This window comes from Sminthopsis crassicaudata, chromosome 4, assembly GCF_048593235.1.
Source record: "Sminthopsis crassicaudata isolate SCR6 chromosome 4, ASM4859323v1, whole genome shotgun sequence".
Lineage (NCBI taxonomy): Eukaryota > Metazoa > Chordata > Mammalia > Dasyuromorphia > Dasyuridae > Sminthopsis > Sminthopsis crassicaudata.
In genome coordinates this window covers 33804574-33820145 of record NC_133620.1, presented here as the reverse complement: position 1 = coordinate 33820145, position 15572 = coordinate 33804574, and the positions used below count along the sequence as shown (strand labels likewise).

The following is a 15572-nucleotide window of genomic DNA, read 5'->3' as shown; positions in this document are numbered from 1 at the left end:
CAAAGATTAGACTGGAAGGTAAGAAAAAAAATTGGTAATGATAGTCTATTTATTGGAAAATTAACTTTGAGTAAGGAAAGTAGAAGATGCTTCCTGAATAGTCTGTTCCATTTAACTTCTCTGTTCCAGCAAACTAGCCATGACCCTTTGCCCACTTGTTGGCACTTAATGGATCTAAGTACCAGCCCTTCCCATAGATTGCTTCCACAGAGGTTGAACCTGTCTCATGGTGATATACTATAGTACTGGTAGCAATCTTTTATCTTCTCAAGGGTCTTTATATAGTGTTTTCCCCTTGTCATCTCTTTGGGCATATGGCCTAACAATCTATCAGGTATTGGATACAACTCTTAAGTCTAAGAATCATGGCATTTCTGGAATAGAAAGTGTATGCAGTATTTGGTGAGTGAATCTTTGGTAGTAAAGAATATTGGACTATAGCAAGAGCTTCCTTTGGAGAGACAAGTAAACTTAATTCTTCTTATGAAATTGCTTTGCTAGTATATAGTGCATGTGACAGTCCTATTGTTTTGCTGCTTGACCATTGGACCTTAGGTTAGAAGCCATGAAAAAGTGTGGACATCATCCCTTGCAATATGGGTTTCACTTTGCCTATACATTTTCCATAATGGGATATTATATGCTTCTGATTCCATTGCCCTTTAGAGTGGCCACTTCTCTAACTTGGCAGGTAACTTGCAGTGTTCTTCTACTGGTTAGTGTCAACTTGGAGACTTGAGGATAGGCTTGACCCAGTTTGGGATGCTGGACTTATTCCTGGTAGGAAACAGTTATGTCTTATCACCAGCTTCTAGTTGAGGCTTTAATGGCCCTGCCTCAGAGGTTATATAGCCAGCACTCTCAAAAGTTTTCCAAAACAAATACAAAATTACAGTCTAGAACTTATTACTGTATCTTCTATAACTTTTTCCATTCCTATAAGCTTCCTCCCCCATATTTCTTTCATTTAAAATATATGGACTTAACCAAACTGTAGGTAATTTTGTTTTTTCTAGAATTTGAATTTGTTAGCTTATTAAGTAGAACTTAAATTTAAATTATTGAATATTTGTATCTAAAGTAGGGCTTTAAAAACTTTTCATTTGCAACTCCTTTTTGCCTGAGAAATTTTTATACAACTCCACATATAAAGGTATATAAAATAAGCATGCAAATCAGCATACATTTACTGATCATAAATCATAAAGACATTTATTTTGAAACAATTCTTTGGTATGTATATTATATATATATGCATATATATATATGTTTAGTGTTTACAAAAAGAATTGTAAAGTACTTAAGGGTAAAAGCACTAGAATGTATATTTCTTGCAAGGGTGTCAGAAGAAGTAGCCCCTCAGTAAGTATTTTGAATGCCTACCTATCTGTAGTTCATAGGCATCGAGGGAATTGGAATAGAAATAGAAAATGTATCTTGTTTGTCATAAGAGAAAAGAGAAATCCATTGAAAGAGGTAAGATAGGTATAGGGTATGACTGGGTTAAAATGAGTGATTTTAGATAGATAGAATAAAGCTGAAAGAAATAGAAGAATTCTTGGCTTGAAATGACCACGGAATGAAGACTTGGGACTTAAGGAGTTGGTTAGACCTTTGAGAGAAAAAAAGAGTAATGCAGTAACTGAGACATTTAGCATTTTCATTGCTGTCCCCATCTCACTCTCCCTGGGAGTGTTCTTCCTCAGTATACTTTGCCTACCCCATGTTTTCTGTAGCTCAGATCTTCCTTACTTCCTCTTTGAAGCTTCCATTTAAAAAACAACAGTAATGGGGGCAGCTAGGTGACATGGTGCTCTATCTACTCTATCCTGACTCCAGGTCACCACCACTAAAACAAAAATTCCTTCTAGTTTATAATCCATTCAGTATAACTTTGTGGTTATCATTAGGTAATTGTATTCTTGATGGTTCTCTACATTTCTTCAGCTTCAGGACCATTTTGTACACTGTTCGATTTAGAGATAGGAATGAGTGATCTGGAATTCCTCCTCTGATATGGATTAGCCAATGTCACTGTGCCCAGGTCAGAGTTTCAGCCTATTCTTTGAAGTGGGGATGATAATACCTATCCACCTATCTCAGAAGACTGATGTTAAATGCTTTGTAAATCTTAAAAGTGCTATGTAAGTGTTAGTTAGCTAATGTGAGATTTATATTATTGGATCTTGTTTCTTATTTTGTTCTTTTTAGGAATGTATGGTGAATAAATTCAAGAAGACATCAATGCGTAAACAGCAGACAATTAATGATTCAGATGCTGTTAAAGCAATTGAGAAAGATGTAATGGAAGGTAGGTTTTTTTTTTTTTTTTTTAATACCAATTGTGTTTTCTTGTGCTCCTTCTCTCTCTTTTGCTTTATATTAAAAATTCATGCATGTTTCAATTTTTAAAAAGAGCATTGGAACAGAGTCCTTTTCCTCTAATTAGGAGCAAGATTCAGAATGAGAAGAGAAAAAAATATTGCAGAGATCTTACTTTATTAGATGTATTTGATTTTCATATTTTCAGTATGCAAATATTGGAATATTTTGCAAAATGGCCTTAAATATTTTAAGAAAAATTTATTGAAATGTCCCTAGATAAGTTCAAATATTCAAATTGAAAATAGGGCTAAAGAAGTAAGACAAATGAGCAAGCATGGTAAATCATTAATTTTATGTTATACATGCTACTTTCTTAAAGCAAGCACCAAAGATGTCTATACATGACTTTAACACCCTTACCACCCTTTACTCCTGATTCTTTTTGGCCTTAGTGAATTTAACCTAGGTTTATTGTTCTTACTATGTAATTATAGTTGTAGAGTATCTATCATTATTCTTTTTGTTCTGTTTTATATCATATCTTATCTTGTAATTTTTCCCATAATTATTTTGAAAAAAAAATTTTAATGGGATAGTGATATAAACACCATAGCTTGTTCTACCATTTTCCAGTGGCTGGATACTTAGTTTTTAGCTTGTTATTACTACTTGTAGTATTGAGTACTACAACTTGCCATGCTTTTATATCGACATTCCTCCTTCCCCCCCACCCAACACCCTTGTCTTAAGTTTGTAGTTATATAGTCCCAGACCATGGGAATCATTGATTTAAAGGGTTTAAATGGCAATCAGCATATGATTTCAAATTACTTAACACAGGGAGTGAACTAATTCACAACCTCCCCTGTAGTTTGTTTGTTTTGTTTTGTTTTGTTTTAAACTACACTTGCCCTTCTTTGTTGTCTTTCCCAGTGTGATGGCTATCAAATCAAATAAGAATTTTATTTTACATTTCTCTCATAGAAATTTTTGGACTTTTTTGATGTGATTATTGGTAATATATGGGTTTCTAGAACTGCCTTTTCATTTCCCCGAGGTATAGTGGGATAAGAGCACTGGATTTGGAGTCAGATTCAAGTCCTGGCTCTCTCCCACTTTGAGACATGTGCCTTAAAGGATCATATAATTACTGCTCTAAGAAAGGCAAGGCAATCTAGTTCAATCACCTCACTTTATACATGAGGAAATAAAAGTTCAGGGCAATTTATCATTTCTTTTCTCTCCTGAATCCTGTTTTAGAGAAGCCTCTCATCTCCTTTCACTTCAGTACTTAGCCTTTCTTTCTTTGTCTCTTTCTCCTTCGCCTTTGAAATTGTCACTGAAGAGCTCACCATATTCCTTTTTTTTTTTTTTAAAGTAGGGAAATTAGTGCATAGGAACATCAGTGCTCTTATCTATGATCCATGATACTGGGTCAGTTCCACTTAATCTCTCCACATTGTCTTGAGTTGTTTCATAATGATATCGTAGAGAATTGTGTAATAAGGCAGGGTTGTCCAGTGTTAACATCATTTTTAAGTTCCTTATGTAACCCCAAATATGCTTAACTCCTTTTTCTAGTTCATTTTTGCTTTATTGTTAATGAATTTATGTCAATGATTGTTAATCCTATTTTAGTTTGTTTTTGTTCTTTTTGGATGACATTGCCCTGACTAGATGATATCCTGGAATTTGGTGAATTTATTTTCATCCTATCCATTTCCTTCATGTTTTTATGCAGTTTGATAGTTTTTCTTCTTGACCTCTAGCTTTTCAAATTTAAGCATTGTAGGGTTTTTGTGTTTTTGTCTTTTTTTTTGCCCACTTTATCCTCTTATATTTTTGGATAACTTTTTTCTGCCCTTCATTGATTATAATGTGAGAATGAAATGACAAAGGCTGATTTGTGTGAAGGTTCTTATATAGAGAAAATGTTTTTATAAGTCCTGATAATTTCTGATGTGTATGTTTTTTAATCAGCATAGTGGTTTCTTATATTTATTGAAATAAGTCTTTTACACATGATTTTGTCTACTACTCTCAAGGCAGCATTTTAATGTTGCACTGTGAGTTATTAATTCTCTTTAATAGTTGAATGTATTTTTTAGGGGTTACTGCAGATGACCACATGATGAAAGTAGAGACTGTACACTGCAATGCTTGCAGTGTGTATGTACCTGCCTTACACAGTTCGGTTCAACAGCACTTAAAATCTCCTGACCATGCCAAGGGGAAACAAGTATGTTTGAATCTAGTCTAGTAAGCCATTGACTTCTCTTACGTTTGTGCTGCTAAGGGCTGATGGTGCTTCCTGGGTCATTACCTCTGAACTAGTTTCACATTGATCCCTGTAAATATCTTCACGTGTTTGTATGTGAATGGATACTCAGATTTGTAATTTTTAAAATTGCAATTAATGGTTTGAGACTTATATTTAATAAAATCATTACATTTTCTCTGTGACTAAAATAGCCACATACCCTAAAAATATCCCTTTATTGAGAAAGTAAATACTTACCAAATTTTTAACTGACTGGTGACCAATAGGTAGGGAAAACTTGTTAAAAGGAGAAAAAGCATTAGGATTATTAGATAGTTGATTATTATATCATCTTTGAAAATTAGAGTTACATTCTGGTTGAAATAGTTTTGCTTCAACTCAGCTGGTCAAACATTGTCATGTTGTATTTCATGCAGTGTCATTTTAAGATCAATAAAAGTCAGAGGATTTTGTGGTTTTGGGCTGGGGGGTGAAGGACGCAGAAAACTCTGTCCCAGGTATAAAAAAAATTAAAACATCTCTTTTTGCTTTGTAGTAGAACATACTTTGAAGATATAAATAATATTTTCACACTGATTCTCAGGATAAGACCTAAAACATCAGTGTACCCACATTTTATTCTGTTTTCTGTTTTACTATCCTTGTTCTGGCTACCATCCCTTCTTACCTCTTTGCCTTTACTCATCTTCCCTGTTCTATCTTTTTGTCACTGGTATCATTAAACCTTAATTTTTAAACCCAATCCTAATTTTAGAATGATTGTAGCTTTGTTGAAAACTATTGTTGACTTTTAATGATAAAATATAAACAGAAAAACACACAAAAAAGAAAAGAAGATTAAAAAGCAAGGTGGGGAAATGAATTTATGTCAATGGTTGTTAATTCTATTTTAGTTTGTTTTTGTTCTTTTTGGATAACATTGCTCATTGATTTGGATAACATTGTTGAGGGCACAAAAATCCTGTTACAGCTGTCATCTCTCGAGTTATAAGGCTCTGTTACTGGAACAATATCAGAAATGGCATAAAAATTTATTTTTTAATAATTAAAATAAATCAAATCCTAATCAGAAGTAGGATATGTTTATAGAAGATAATAAATGATTATTGGTTTTTGTTGTAGTATATTAAGTTAAAAAACCTTAAAATTATTGAAATACTGTAGATGAATAATAAGGTAGCCCAGTAGACTTTGTCAGCAATTTTCTGATGGTACAGGAAATGAATGATTTGAATAAAAGTCTTGTGAATTTTAATATCTGCATGTGGATTAACCTATTAAGTATTTATTGTTTTTTTCTTCTTGTAGGCCTATAGGGAACAAATAAAAAGAGAGAGCATTTTAACAGCTACCAGCATCTTGAATAATCCAATTGTAAAAGCACGGTATGAACTTTTTGTTAAGGTAAGATTTTGAACACATTTTCCAAGTGTTGATATAACGTCGTGATACTTATATTGCTATATTGTGCACAGTTCCCATCTTTAGGTTTAGTAAATGATATCAGGCATTTATACTGAATGTTTTGTGTACAGACCTAGATACATAACTGTTTTCCTGTAAGTAAACAGTTTTGTATGTTGCTGGTTATTCTTTTACACTTTACCACTAAACAAATGAAATGTAAGTAATTGCTTCAGAAATGAGAAACCCTGGGTTACCCCAGAAGAGTAATACTTTATGAAGGGAGATCCTTTTTTTCAGAGTCATCTGAGGTAACAGAAAATTAAAAAGGAAAAAAGTTCAGTAAAGCTCAACTAAGTTGAAAGGATTAAATGAGAGAATGTATGTATAGTGCTTTACTAATCTTAAATTGCATATAGATGTTTGCTGTTATTGTTTTTGTAGTTGATATCATCTAGTCTACCCAAAGTATAAAGCCCTGGTAATGACATGCCTAGTGAAGTGTTCATATACCTTATTTTCTATTCTTTAAGCAAATTATTTTGTGATTTATTTTCTACTAATTTATTTTCATCTGGTTCAACTCTGGATCCACCGAAGCTCTCAGTGTCCTTTGTAAAATGGATCTAGATCAGGACACAGTTCTCTAGGTATAGTTTTACCCAGGCATCTTTTTCTCTGTAAGCTATGCTTCCCAGTAATGAAAATTTAGATGCAGTTAACATTTTTGCCTACCACATGACAATGCCAACTCATAATTGAACCTGAAATTTCCTAAAATTGAATTGGCTTTTAGAAGCAACTTGCCCATCTTGTATTAGAAGAATTGGTTTTTGAATGAGCTTCAAGACTTTATATTCCTATTAAATCTTAGATGTAATATCTTGCTTTATCATCCTGTGTATTGGCTATCTTTCTCCCTTTATGAGGCGATTAGGTTTTGAGGAGAGTGTGGAAAAAATTGTAAGAGTTACTATGGGAAGTATCATGTCAGTTCCTAAATTATGAGAGTGACAGACTAAATAAGCAGAGTCTTATCCTCTGTTCTCTGGAAAACATATAGAACAGTTACTCCTTTTTATCATTGTCTCAATTTTTGTAAATTATATTGTATTCTGTCCTTTAGATGAAAATTTTGGATGAACAGATATTCAAAAGTAAATTAAATTGTTCGCTGTAATGTTCATGTAAATTAGGCAATGGTGTAATATGGTTGATATTTTAAACAAAATTAAGTAAAGACACAAACACCTTATTGAGTACTCTAACTTCTTATGTCAAAAAGCAATCATGGAATCCAGTAGGAAAAAATGATTGAGCTTCCAAATTATTTTAAAGGATATCAACAAGTTATTTGATAGAATGCATTTCTATTTGCATTTTTTTCTATTCAGTACAGGGACAGGAGAACAAAGTACTGCCTACTGTGAAGTGGCTGGGCTTTCTGGGCCTTTTCTGGGTTTCCCAGCAGAAATCTCTCAGGCTTGGTGACATTAAGGACTTCTTGTTCCCACCTACTCTTAAATATTCTTACAGTGGAATTGTAGACTGGCCGGGTAGAACTGAATTCCTGCTGAATAAAATGCTACTTTTAGTCTAAACAATGTAGACATTTGTATTCTAGGTTTCTTTCAAGCTCCAATTATCTAGAAGTTGGTAAATTTTTAATTTTTTATTTATTTTTTATTTGCAAAGTAGCTCTGAATTGGTACTATAGTTTATAATGGAAAGTTACCTCCTTACACTACTAAATTAAGTAAATGAAATTGGCTTAGGCTACTAAGTCTTAATTTTGGTCAAGTCACTTTTGAGTTGTTAAAATGGCATGATCTGTTTAACATATCAGATCATTTGCTGTCTTGGGGAAGGGGATTGGTAAAATAAGGAGAAAAATTTGGAATACAAAGTCTTAAAAAATGAAATGTTAGGAACTCTCTTTACATGTATTTGGAAAAATAAAATGCTATTAAGCAGAAAAAATGTCTTATTTATTTTGTTAACATTTTCTTGTTTTGATAATCTGTTTTTATTCCATTATCACTAATTGAGAAATTTAGATTTTGTATTTGTCATAAATTTTTAGTAATGTGAAAATTATGAACCTTGAAACATTCAACTGAAGTTTTAAGCAGCCTTATAAAAATATATTGACTAATTAGAAGCTTACATTCAATTAGTCTTTAAAATTATTAACTGTTTTTAACAAAAATTATTCAAATAAACAAAAAATTACTTAATATAGGTTCCTGTAGAATCACAGTAGAAAGGAAGCACAGGCTGTAGGGAAGTGGGAAATAAGGCAGCATTTTAAGTAGTTTTACAAATCTCCTTGGTTATTCTATATTGATAGAAGGTAGGATAAAAAATATGCTTTCTTCAGACCAGTCATCACAGTAGATCAGATGGATCTATAATTTTAGAATGTTCAGAATGCTTTCTTGGAATTTATGTCACTTAAAATGAATATATCACAAATTGTTATTTTGGTTTCAGGGTAAGAATTCTTTTGAGGTTCCAGATCAATGTCAGGAGCAACAGGGAGAAGACTTTGAGGAGGAAGAAGAAAAGATTGATGAGCCTGTGGAGGAAGAAGTAGTAGAAGAGGTGGGAGTAGAAGAAGAAGAGGAGGAGGGAACAGAACAACAAGTTGATTTCAATATTGAACAGCCTGAAGAAAATTAACTACATGAAGAATTGGATGTAGCATTTTCTCACCCAGAATTGGCTTGTATAAAATATGAATTAACACTCTGTACATTCATTCCATGATCTTTAAATATAAATATATAAATTCAAAATGTTTGTTTTACAGAAATGAAGGTGAAACTATTTTAGTGAGGCTTTTGTAGCAATAAAATTTAGTTCTGATAATTTGTGTAATTTTATTTTTATTTTTATTTTTTTTTACTTTATGGAGATTGAGATGTGTAGTATTAATATGTCTACTATAATCATTTTATTAGAAGTGCTGCTCATGGAAGTAAATATTCAGAATGTATAAAAAACTTTTTGAATAATTACCATTTGGAGAGATGAAAGGGCCAGAACTTTTTAAATTAAGTATGGCTATTTTATGAGACTGTATTGCTCAATGTATGCTAGTTTGTGTTAGGGTATATACTTCCTAGCCTTTTTGTGACTATGTATAAATTTATAGCAGCATTTGTTTTCTAGAAACTTTTCCCAAAGTAACAATTTTAGATCTTATGAAATTTATCAATGGAGTATTTTTAAAATCAGAATTGTGTAGCTTCAGTGTTCAGATATTGGGGGAAAAAAAGGTATCTTAGTAATCAAATTTTTGACAATATGGATTTTTCCAAATTTCACTTTAACCAGCATATAAAACTGGTTTTGAATATCTTTCTGATCTGTTTAAGGGTTTTTAGTTTTTTTGTGTGTGCCAAGGCTTGATTTTCTTTTGAGTGTATGTTTAAATATAGAATTGTATCATAGCTATTGTGCGTTTGTCATGTCTCTTAATGACTGACACAATTAAGAATCAAACTGTCATGTTTTTGTGATTATCATTTCTTTGGAATAAATAATCACTAAGTTTTAAAAAGATGTTTTTATAATCATTTTCTTAAAAATAACTGGTTAAGTATTGGTGGAATTTCTTAAATTCTTTCTTTTAAACATTTTTTTTTCTTCCTTTAATGGTAAGTAAATTAGAATATAACTAATCCCAATTGTTCATTATTGTTTATATTGAAAAGTTATTGGTTTGTTTCTAAATGCATGTTTTCTCCATTAAAATTAATGTTTTTATTTTGGAAATAAGAGTTCTCATTCCTCCCCCTCCCCCCACAGATATGAAATATTTTGGATTTGGGGGCACTTGAAGAGACAATAATGAAAAATATGTGTCATAGGGGATTGAATTTGAGGACCTGGAGGTCTGGAAAATCTGAATTAAAATCTGAGCTGTGACCCTTGTCCCTTCTGTAACCAGGGGACAAGTTATTTAGTCTCTATAACCTTTAGACCTTTCAGATGGAGATATGTGCAACATAGGTGGAAGAATTTTCCTCATGAAAGAAATAACAGCTCTTTGAAGTATATTAACTCCTTTAGCACATTCAGTTCAATCAGTTGCAACTAGGAGGTGAAAGTTTCTTCAGAGCTAAAGATCCATGAGCTGCTCTTTCTGTGTGTGTCTGTTAGATGCACCACTATGCTTTGTTATCCTTTTAGTATCAACTGAGCCCTGCTAGATAGCTGCAATGTAGATTCTCATGAGAAATATCTTTAGGCTTTTTGTTAAAATTTATCTTAAATGTTTATCTTTGTTTGCATTATTAAAAGCATTAAAGCTTTTTTGCTGCCTTTTCAAGTTGATGGAATAAAAAAACTTTTATGGGATAGAATAAGAATATATGTAGTGAAGAACATATTGATTGTCCAGTACTAAACCAGCAATTCTCTTTTGTTTTTGTTTCCCCAGTATTTGTTAAATAAGTGTCCATATTAGATGATTTTTAGGATGTAGAGCTACATAGAATTATGAAAAGCTGGGAGTGCTTAGTAAATGTTTAAGGATAAATATTTAAAATAAAAAGAATAACCCTTGAAGTACAACATCTGGAAAGCTACTTCAGGAAAAATAGAAAATGTTAGCATTTTTATAAAGAAAATGGATGATCATTTGCAAATATGAATGTTTGTTTTCAAAGACTTTTTGATTTTTCTTTAAATTCAGCTGGGCTTTATTTGATAGATTATCAACAGACTAACCAGTTATTATTAGGTCTTTTATTGGCCTTGATGTTCTTGTATTAGTTCTATTTGTGGGTAAAGATTTTCTGACTTTTTGGCCTTTTAGGCTTCAGGTTACCAAAAATATGCACAACTGGCTCTGTAATCCCAATAGTGAAGAGAGTTCCTGCTCTGGGGCAAATTATAAACCCATCCACATTTTTTCATCCTGAATAGTTTTTGAACATTTCTTTTAATAGATTCATCCAATACCTTCTTTTTCTTTCAATATGTCATAGACAATAGTTAGGGCTCTCAGTTTGATATCCCTTTACCATATTATTTTCAGTCACATATGTCCTTGATGAGATCTTTTATGTCACTTTTGGTACACAAGTCACTGTTGATAATATTCTGTAGTTTGCTTTAGCCTGCCCTACATCTTTCTGTTCCTCATTTGTCCACTTGCAATTTTTCTTGTTCTGAGATGGGGCTGTTCTTAGATTTGCAGTTATGTGGGATATAGATTTGCATGTATCTCCAACCTGTCTAATGTAATTGTTTTGGATACTTCTGTTATTCATACATATTATAACCCCTCTATGGCCTAATAAATGGTTGTAGAGAATTGATGTGGTTGAAGAATTCATAAACCAGGACTAATTTGGTGATGAACTTACTTAAGGAACATTGGTTTTTGTTTTTTTTAAGTTTGTATTTCTAGACACACATATCTACATCTATTAATATATGTAGACAAATATGTATCTCTTCAAAACAAGAAAACCATCTCCTTTTGAGTGACACCAATGTACACTGCCATCACATTGTTTTTGCTAGTTTTGATGGGACAGAAACCATTCTCTTCAGTATATTTTGATGACATTGTATGTGTACTACTAAAATTTTTTTATTCTATTGGTTTGTAAATGTAGCATTGTATGTGTATTACTATGTCATTACCTTGTTTCTTCCCACTTCAGTCACTTAAATCTTTCTGAGATCATCTCTGAGGTTATCTTTCTCTCTGAGATAATCATCTGAGATTATCCTCTATAAATGAGGATCTATCACCTATTTTATATGTAAAATGATTATAAAGGGCATCCTGTTTTGAAAACCTTAGTGCCTCTTTTCATGATACCACAATTAGATACTTTTTTCATAATTACTTACCTTAAAGAACCTCTTTGGGGCTGACTGAGATAGGTGGGGGTTTACTTGCCCAGGGCCATGCAGTTAGTAAATGTTAAGTGTCTAAGGTTAGATTTGAATTTGGGTCCTCCTGACTTCAGGGAAGGTGCCATTTAACTGACCCTTAAAAATAGTTTTTTGCAATTTTGTTATGTTCAGGCTAGGAATTTTTAGAATTGATTGATTTTTATAAATTATATTTTTTTCTCCATTTTCTTGGATTTATGGATATTAATATACTTGACTGTTTTTAGATGTAATCTCTTCAGTGGTATTGATGAAGGCGTAGCCCCCTTTAAGATTCCTTTCCTGATCTCCAACTTCCTTTGGGACTGACTTTTGATTTTCAAGATCTGGTCAAGCCAGTTTGGGCTTGTATCCAGCCCCCACCGCATCTGAGCTGGCTTGGGTTTTCAGCCCCCATTCTGATGATCTGTTCAGATAGCCCAACCCCCCCACCTGGTGGGTTCTGGCCTTGGAGGAATCAACCTGGGCTCCACCCATATGCCCCTTCAAGCAGATAAAACAGCCAAGGTGGAATCATCCCTTGGTGGAGAGGCCGGCTTGCCACTTTGGGTGTATTCCTTCCTCTATCTAATGCCTTTACTAACCAGACTTTAATCTTGCTTCCAAATCCTGCAATAAACCTCTTTTTATCAGTCTAGGTTTTCGGGCCTGTAAATTCATTTGCAGGGGACTCTCGCCACTACTAAACCTCATTTAACATTGTATCCTTGCACTGAATCCAAAGGGGTTGCAGGGGAGCTCCGAGCGACTCCCTATACCCCAATCCTGCCATTAGACCTCAATTAATCCTAATTTTAATAAGGCATATACCTCATCATTAGGTATTTACCTCATCAGGATAGAATCATTAACATTTGTTATGGCTTAACTTCCTCAGATTCACAAAAAACTGTTTTCCGGAGATTGTTTTCAAACCATACCCATTATTCTTATGGAAATTAAATAGAAACCAGTGTTGATTTTCTTGGTTGACCTAAACTGTGTTTGTGATGTTTCTAAGCTAAATGATCTTTTATACTTTAGTCTTTTTAATCCTACCTTGACAAATCATTCTAGAAGTTTCATGAACATAATGTTAACTAATATTTACTGTAGAAAGAAGTAGTTACTGCTTGTTAATTGCTTCGACAGACAGATAAATTTGCTTTCAAGCTTTTCCCCCTGTTCACTTAAAGTTATATTTAAATTCATTTTCAACCCTATAGGTAAATGTTGAGACCCTGGATCTCTTAGAATCAGCAGGAGTCAGGATAAGCAAAAGTTTTTATTCTTGGTCTTTTGAGGTCAGTCAGGGGATTAGATCTAGCAATCTCCACACCTCCTTCCTCTCTCTCCACCACCAAGAAAATGAATCAATCTCCTCCTCCTACTCCACCCACTGATCTCACTTCCCCTTCTTTGTCTACACCCACCTAGGGAGCCAGCATAGAATAGTTAAGCAGGGGCATCCTCCAAACATGTGGTAATAGAGAATTGTCCAATTAGTAATTAGCCTCAAGTGCCAGGTTACCTTGCATCTGCTCAGTTCTAGCCCTCTACAGGTAAAATCATATGAAATTAAATGTTGCCTATTTTTATATTTCATTGTGAATGCTGACCTTAATTGTTTGCTTATATATACCTTAAAAAGATGCATTTTTGATACACTTTCCAATAAACGTAAAAATATTGCCAACTGTATTCCCCCTAAACTCTAAAGCAAGACCACCTAATACAGTGATAACAGATTAAATTCTATTTTTTCCTTTTGCTTTTTACTTCAAGGTTGTGTTGTTTTTTATAATATTTTTTTGGTGACCTCATTTTAATTACTCTTTCCTCTATAAGGTTTTGTAGTGGTCTTTGATCAAAAGTCAGACAGTGATTGGTATCACCACTTGACATGTGTCTTGAGTGCATCTGAATCAGAAGCTGGGTTTGAGATTTTTCTCCTTTGCATCAGAATTTCCCAAATAGCATTGATAATTGCCAATCAGGAGATTCAAATTCTCCAAGTTTACCAAGTCTCAAAGGGTTGCAGTCACTTTCCTCAGTTGGGATTTGAATGGCTTGTCAGGGTTCGGGTCGCTATCATTGTTGAGTGGCAGATGTCTTCCTGAAAATCCCTTGTATCTTTTCTTGTAATATAAAGTTCAGGGTCTGCAAAAATAGTGTTGTTCTTTAATAAGTGTTAAATTTATTCTTCAGAGAATTTGCCAAGATGTCCTATTGCTCCTGGAGGACTCCCTTGACAGCATACTTTGCATTTTCTTTTGCATAATGCCTCCAAATTTAGAATCACTGCATTCCCAGTTGTCTAGCGTCTGTATCCTTGGTTTAGTACTGGTGAAATACTCTTAAATCTCCTTTTTTCTAGTAGGTTTGGGGTGCAGTTGGGACATGGCAGTGAGATCTCTGATCCATAATTCCAGAGAGCCCCCCAGAGTGAACAGATAGACCAATCCAGAGTGGCAACTGCAGGTAAAGTGATAAAACTGGCACAATGTGATGTCCTCAAGAGGTAGTCATGAAATATTTTCTATTTATATTCTTTGTGAAGCTCTTTTTTCAAGTTAGAAATTTCTTATAGAGAATGGACATCCCTCACTCCATGATGCTGAACATTTGACTGTGTTTGAGACTGGGTAGGAGTGGACCACATCTGGAATAGCATCCACAACTTCTATTGAAGCATGAACTTTTATGATCTGAGAGGCCCACTATCTTCATGTTATTTCTAATCAAATGATGTTTTCTTAAGATGAAATTTGATGGCAAATATAATTGAAAGCATGAAACATTGATCTAAGGTATGAATACTATGTAAGGAAATATGTCTTTTTTTTTTTCTAGTGTCAAATTAGCATTAGGAAACTTTAATTGTTATTCATTCAACCAAATAAAATGAATTATCTATTAAATAACAGTGTTATTTCTCTCTATTATAATGTGTAATTTCTTTTCATGTTATAAATACATATTCAAGGGTAATATGGAATGAATTTTGAATTGGTGGGTTGCCTTTTGATTTAGTGAAGTATACAACCTGATTACAAAAATTCATTTTTTCAAAGTTGGGTATTTTTGCAGGGCCACTTACAGTACTGTGTATGGATATATAATGCATATTTATGTTTGCATAATTTTGTGTTGTTGCCTGATTCTCTTTTTTGCCATTTACAGAATCTCAGTTTTTATAAACTCAGTAATTGAATTAACTTTTTAAAAAAAGTTGAATGGTTAATTCAAGGGTCAAAGTCCATCAAATCTGGTCTGCTGCTGATTTTTTACTGTTTTAAATAAAGGTTTCTTATTCAAACATGTAAAGACTATTGTTAGGAGTTTGCCCACCTTTGGTCCAGGCAAATAAGTGAGAATTCAGTCACTTGAAATCAGGCTGTTAATTCTTTGCTAATGTCTTATATATACAAAACTCATCTTATCTTTCTTTTACCCTTAGATTTTTCCATTTGGATATCAGACTTAGCTATTTTAAAAGTTATTCACTTCTTTCAGTCATGTCTGACCCTCCCACTGTGACTCCATTTAGGGTTTTCTTGGCAAAGGTACTGGAGTGATTTTCTATTTCCTTCTCTGACTAAGGTAAGAATCATGCCTAGGTGAAAGGACAGGTCAGTTTTCCAAAAGCCTCCACAGCTGTGAA

The 15572-nt window shown here is 33.3% G+C and overlaps 1 protein-coding gene across 1 annotated transcript in view; it reads left to right on the top strand.

Annotated features, from left to right (window-relative positions):
• LOC141541795 (DBIRD complex subunit ZNF326-like) overlaps nt 1-9575 on the top strand; it is a 36600-nt gene extending 27025 nt beyond the window's left edge. Inside the window, exons 8-11 of the mRNA XM_074266275.1 lie at nt 2212-2311; nt 4434-4564; nt 5915-6010; nt 8504-9575. Of these exons, the coding sequence (XP_074122376.1) occupies nt 2212-2311; nt 4434-4564; nt 5915-6010; nt 8504-8692 (516 nt within the window). The 3' untranslated portion in view covers nt 8693-9575. The remainder of the gene's footprint in view (nt 1-2211; nt 2312-4433; nt 4565-5914; nt 6011-8503) is intronic.
• Nucleotides 9576-15572: the final 5997 nt, after the last annotated feature.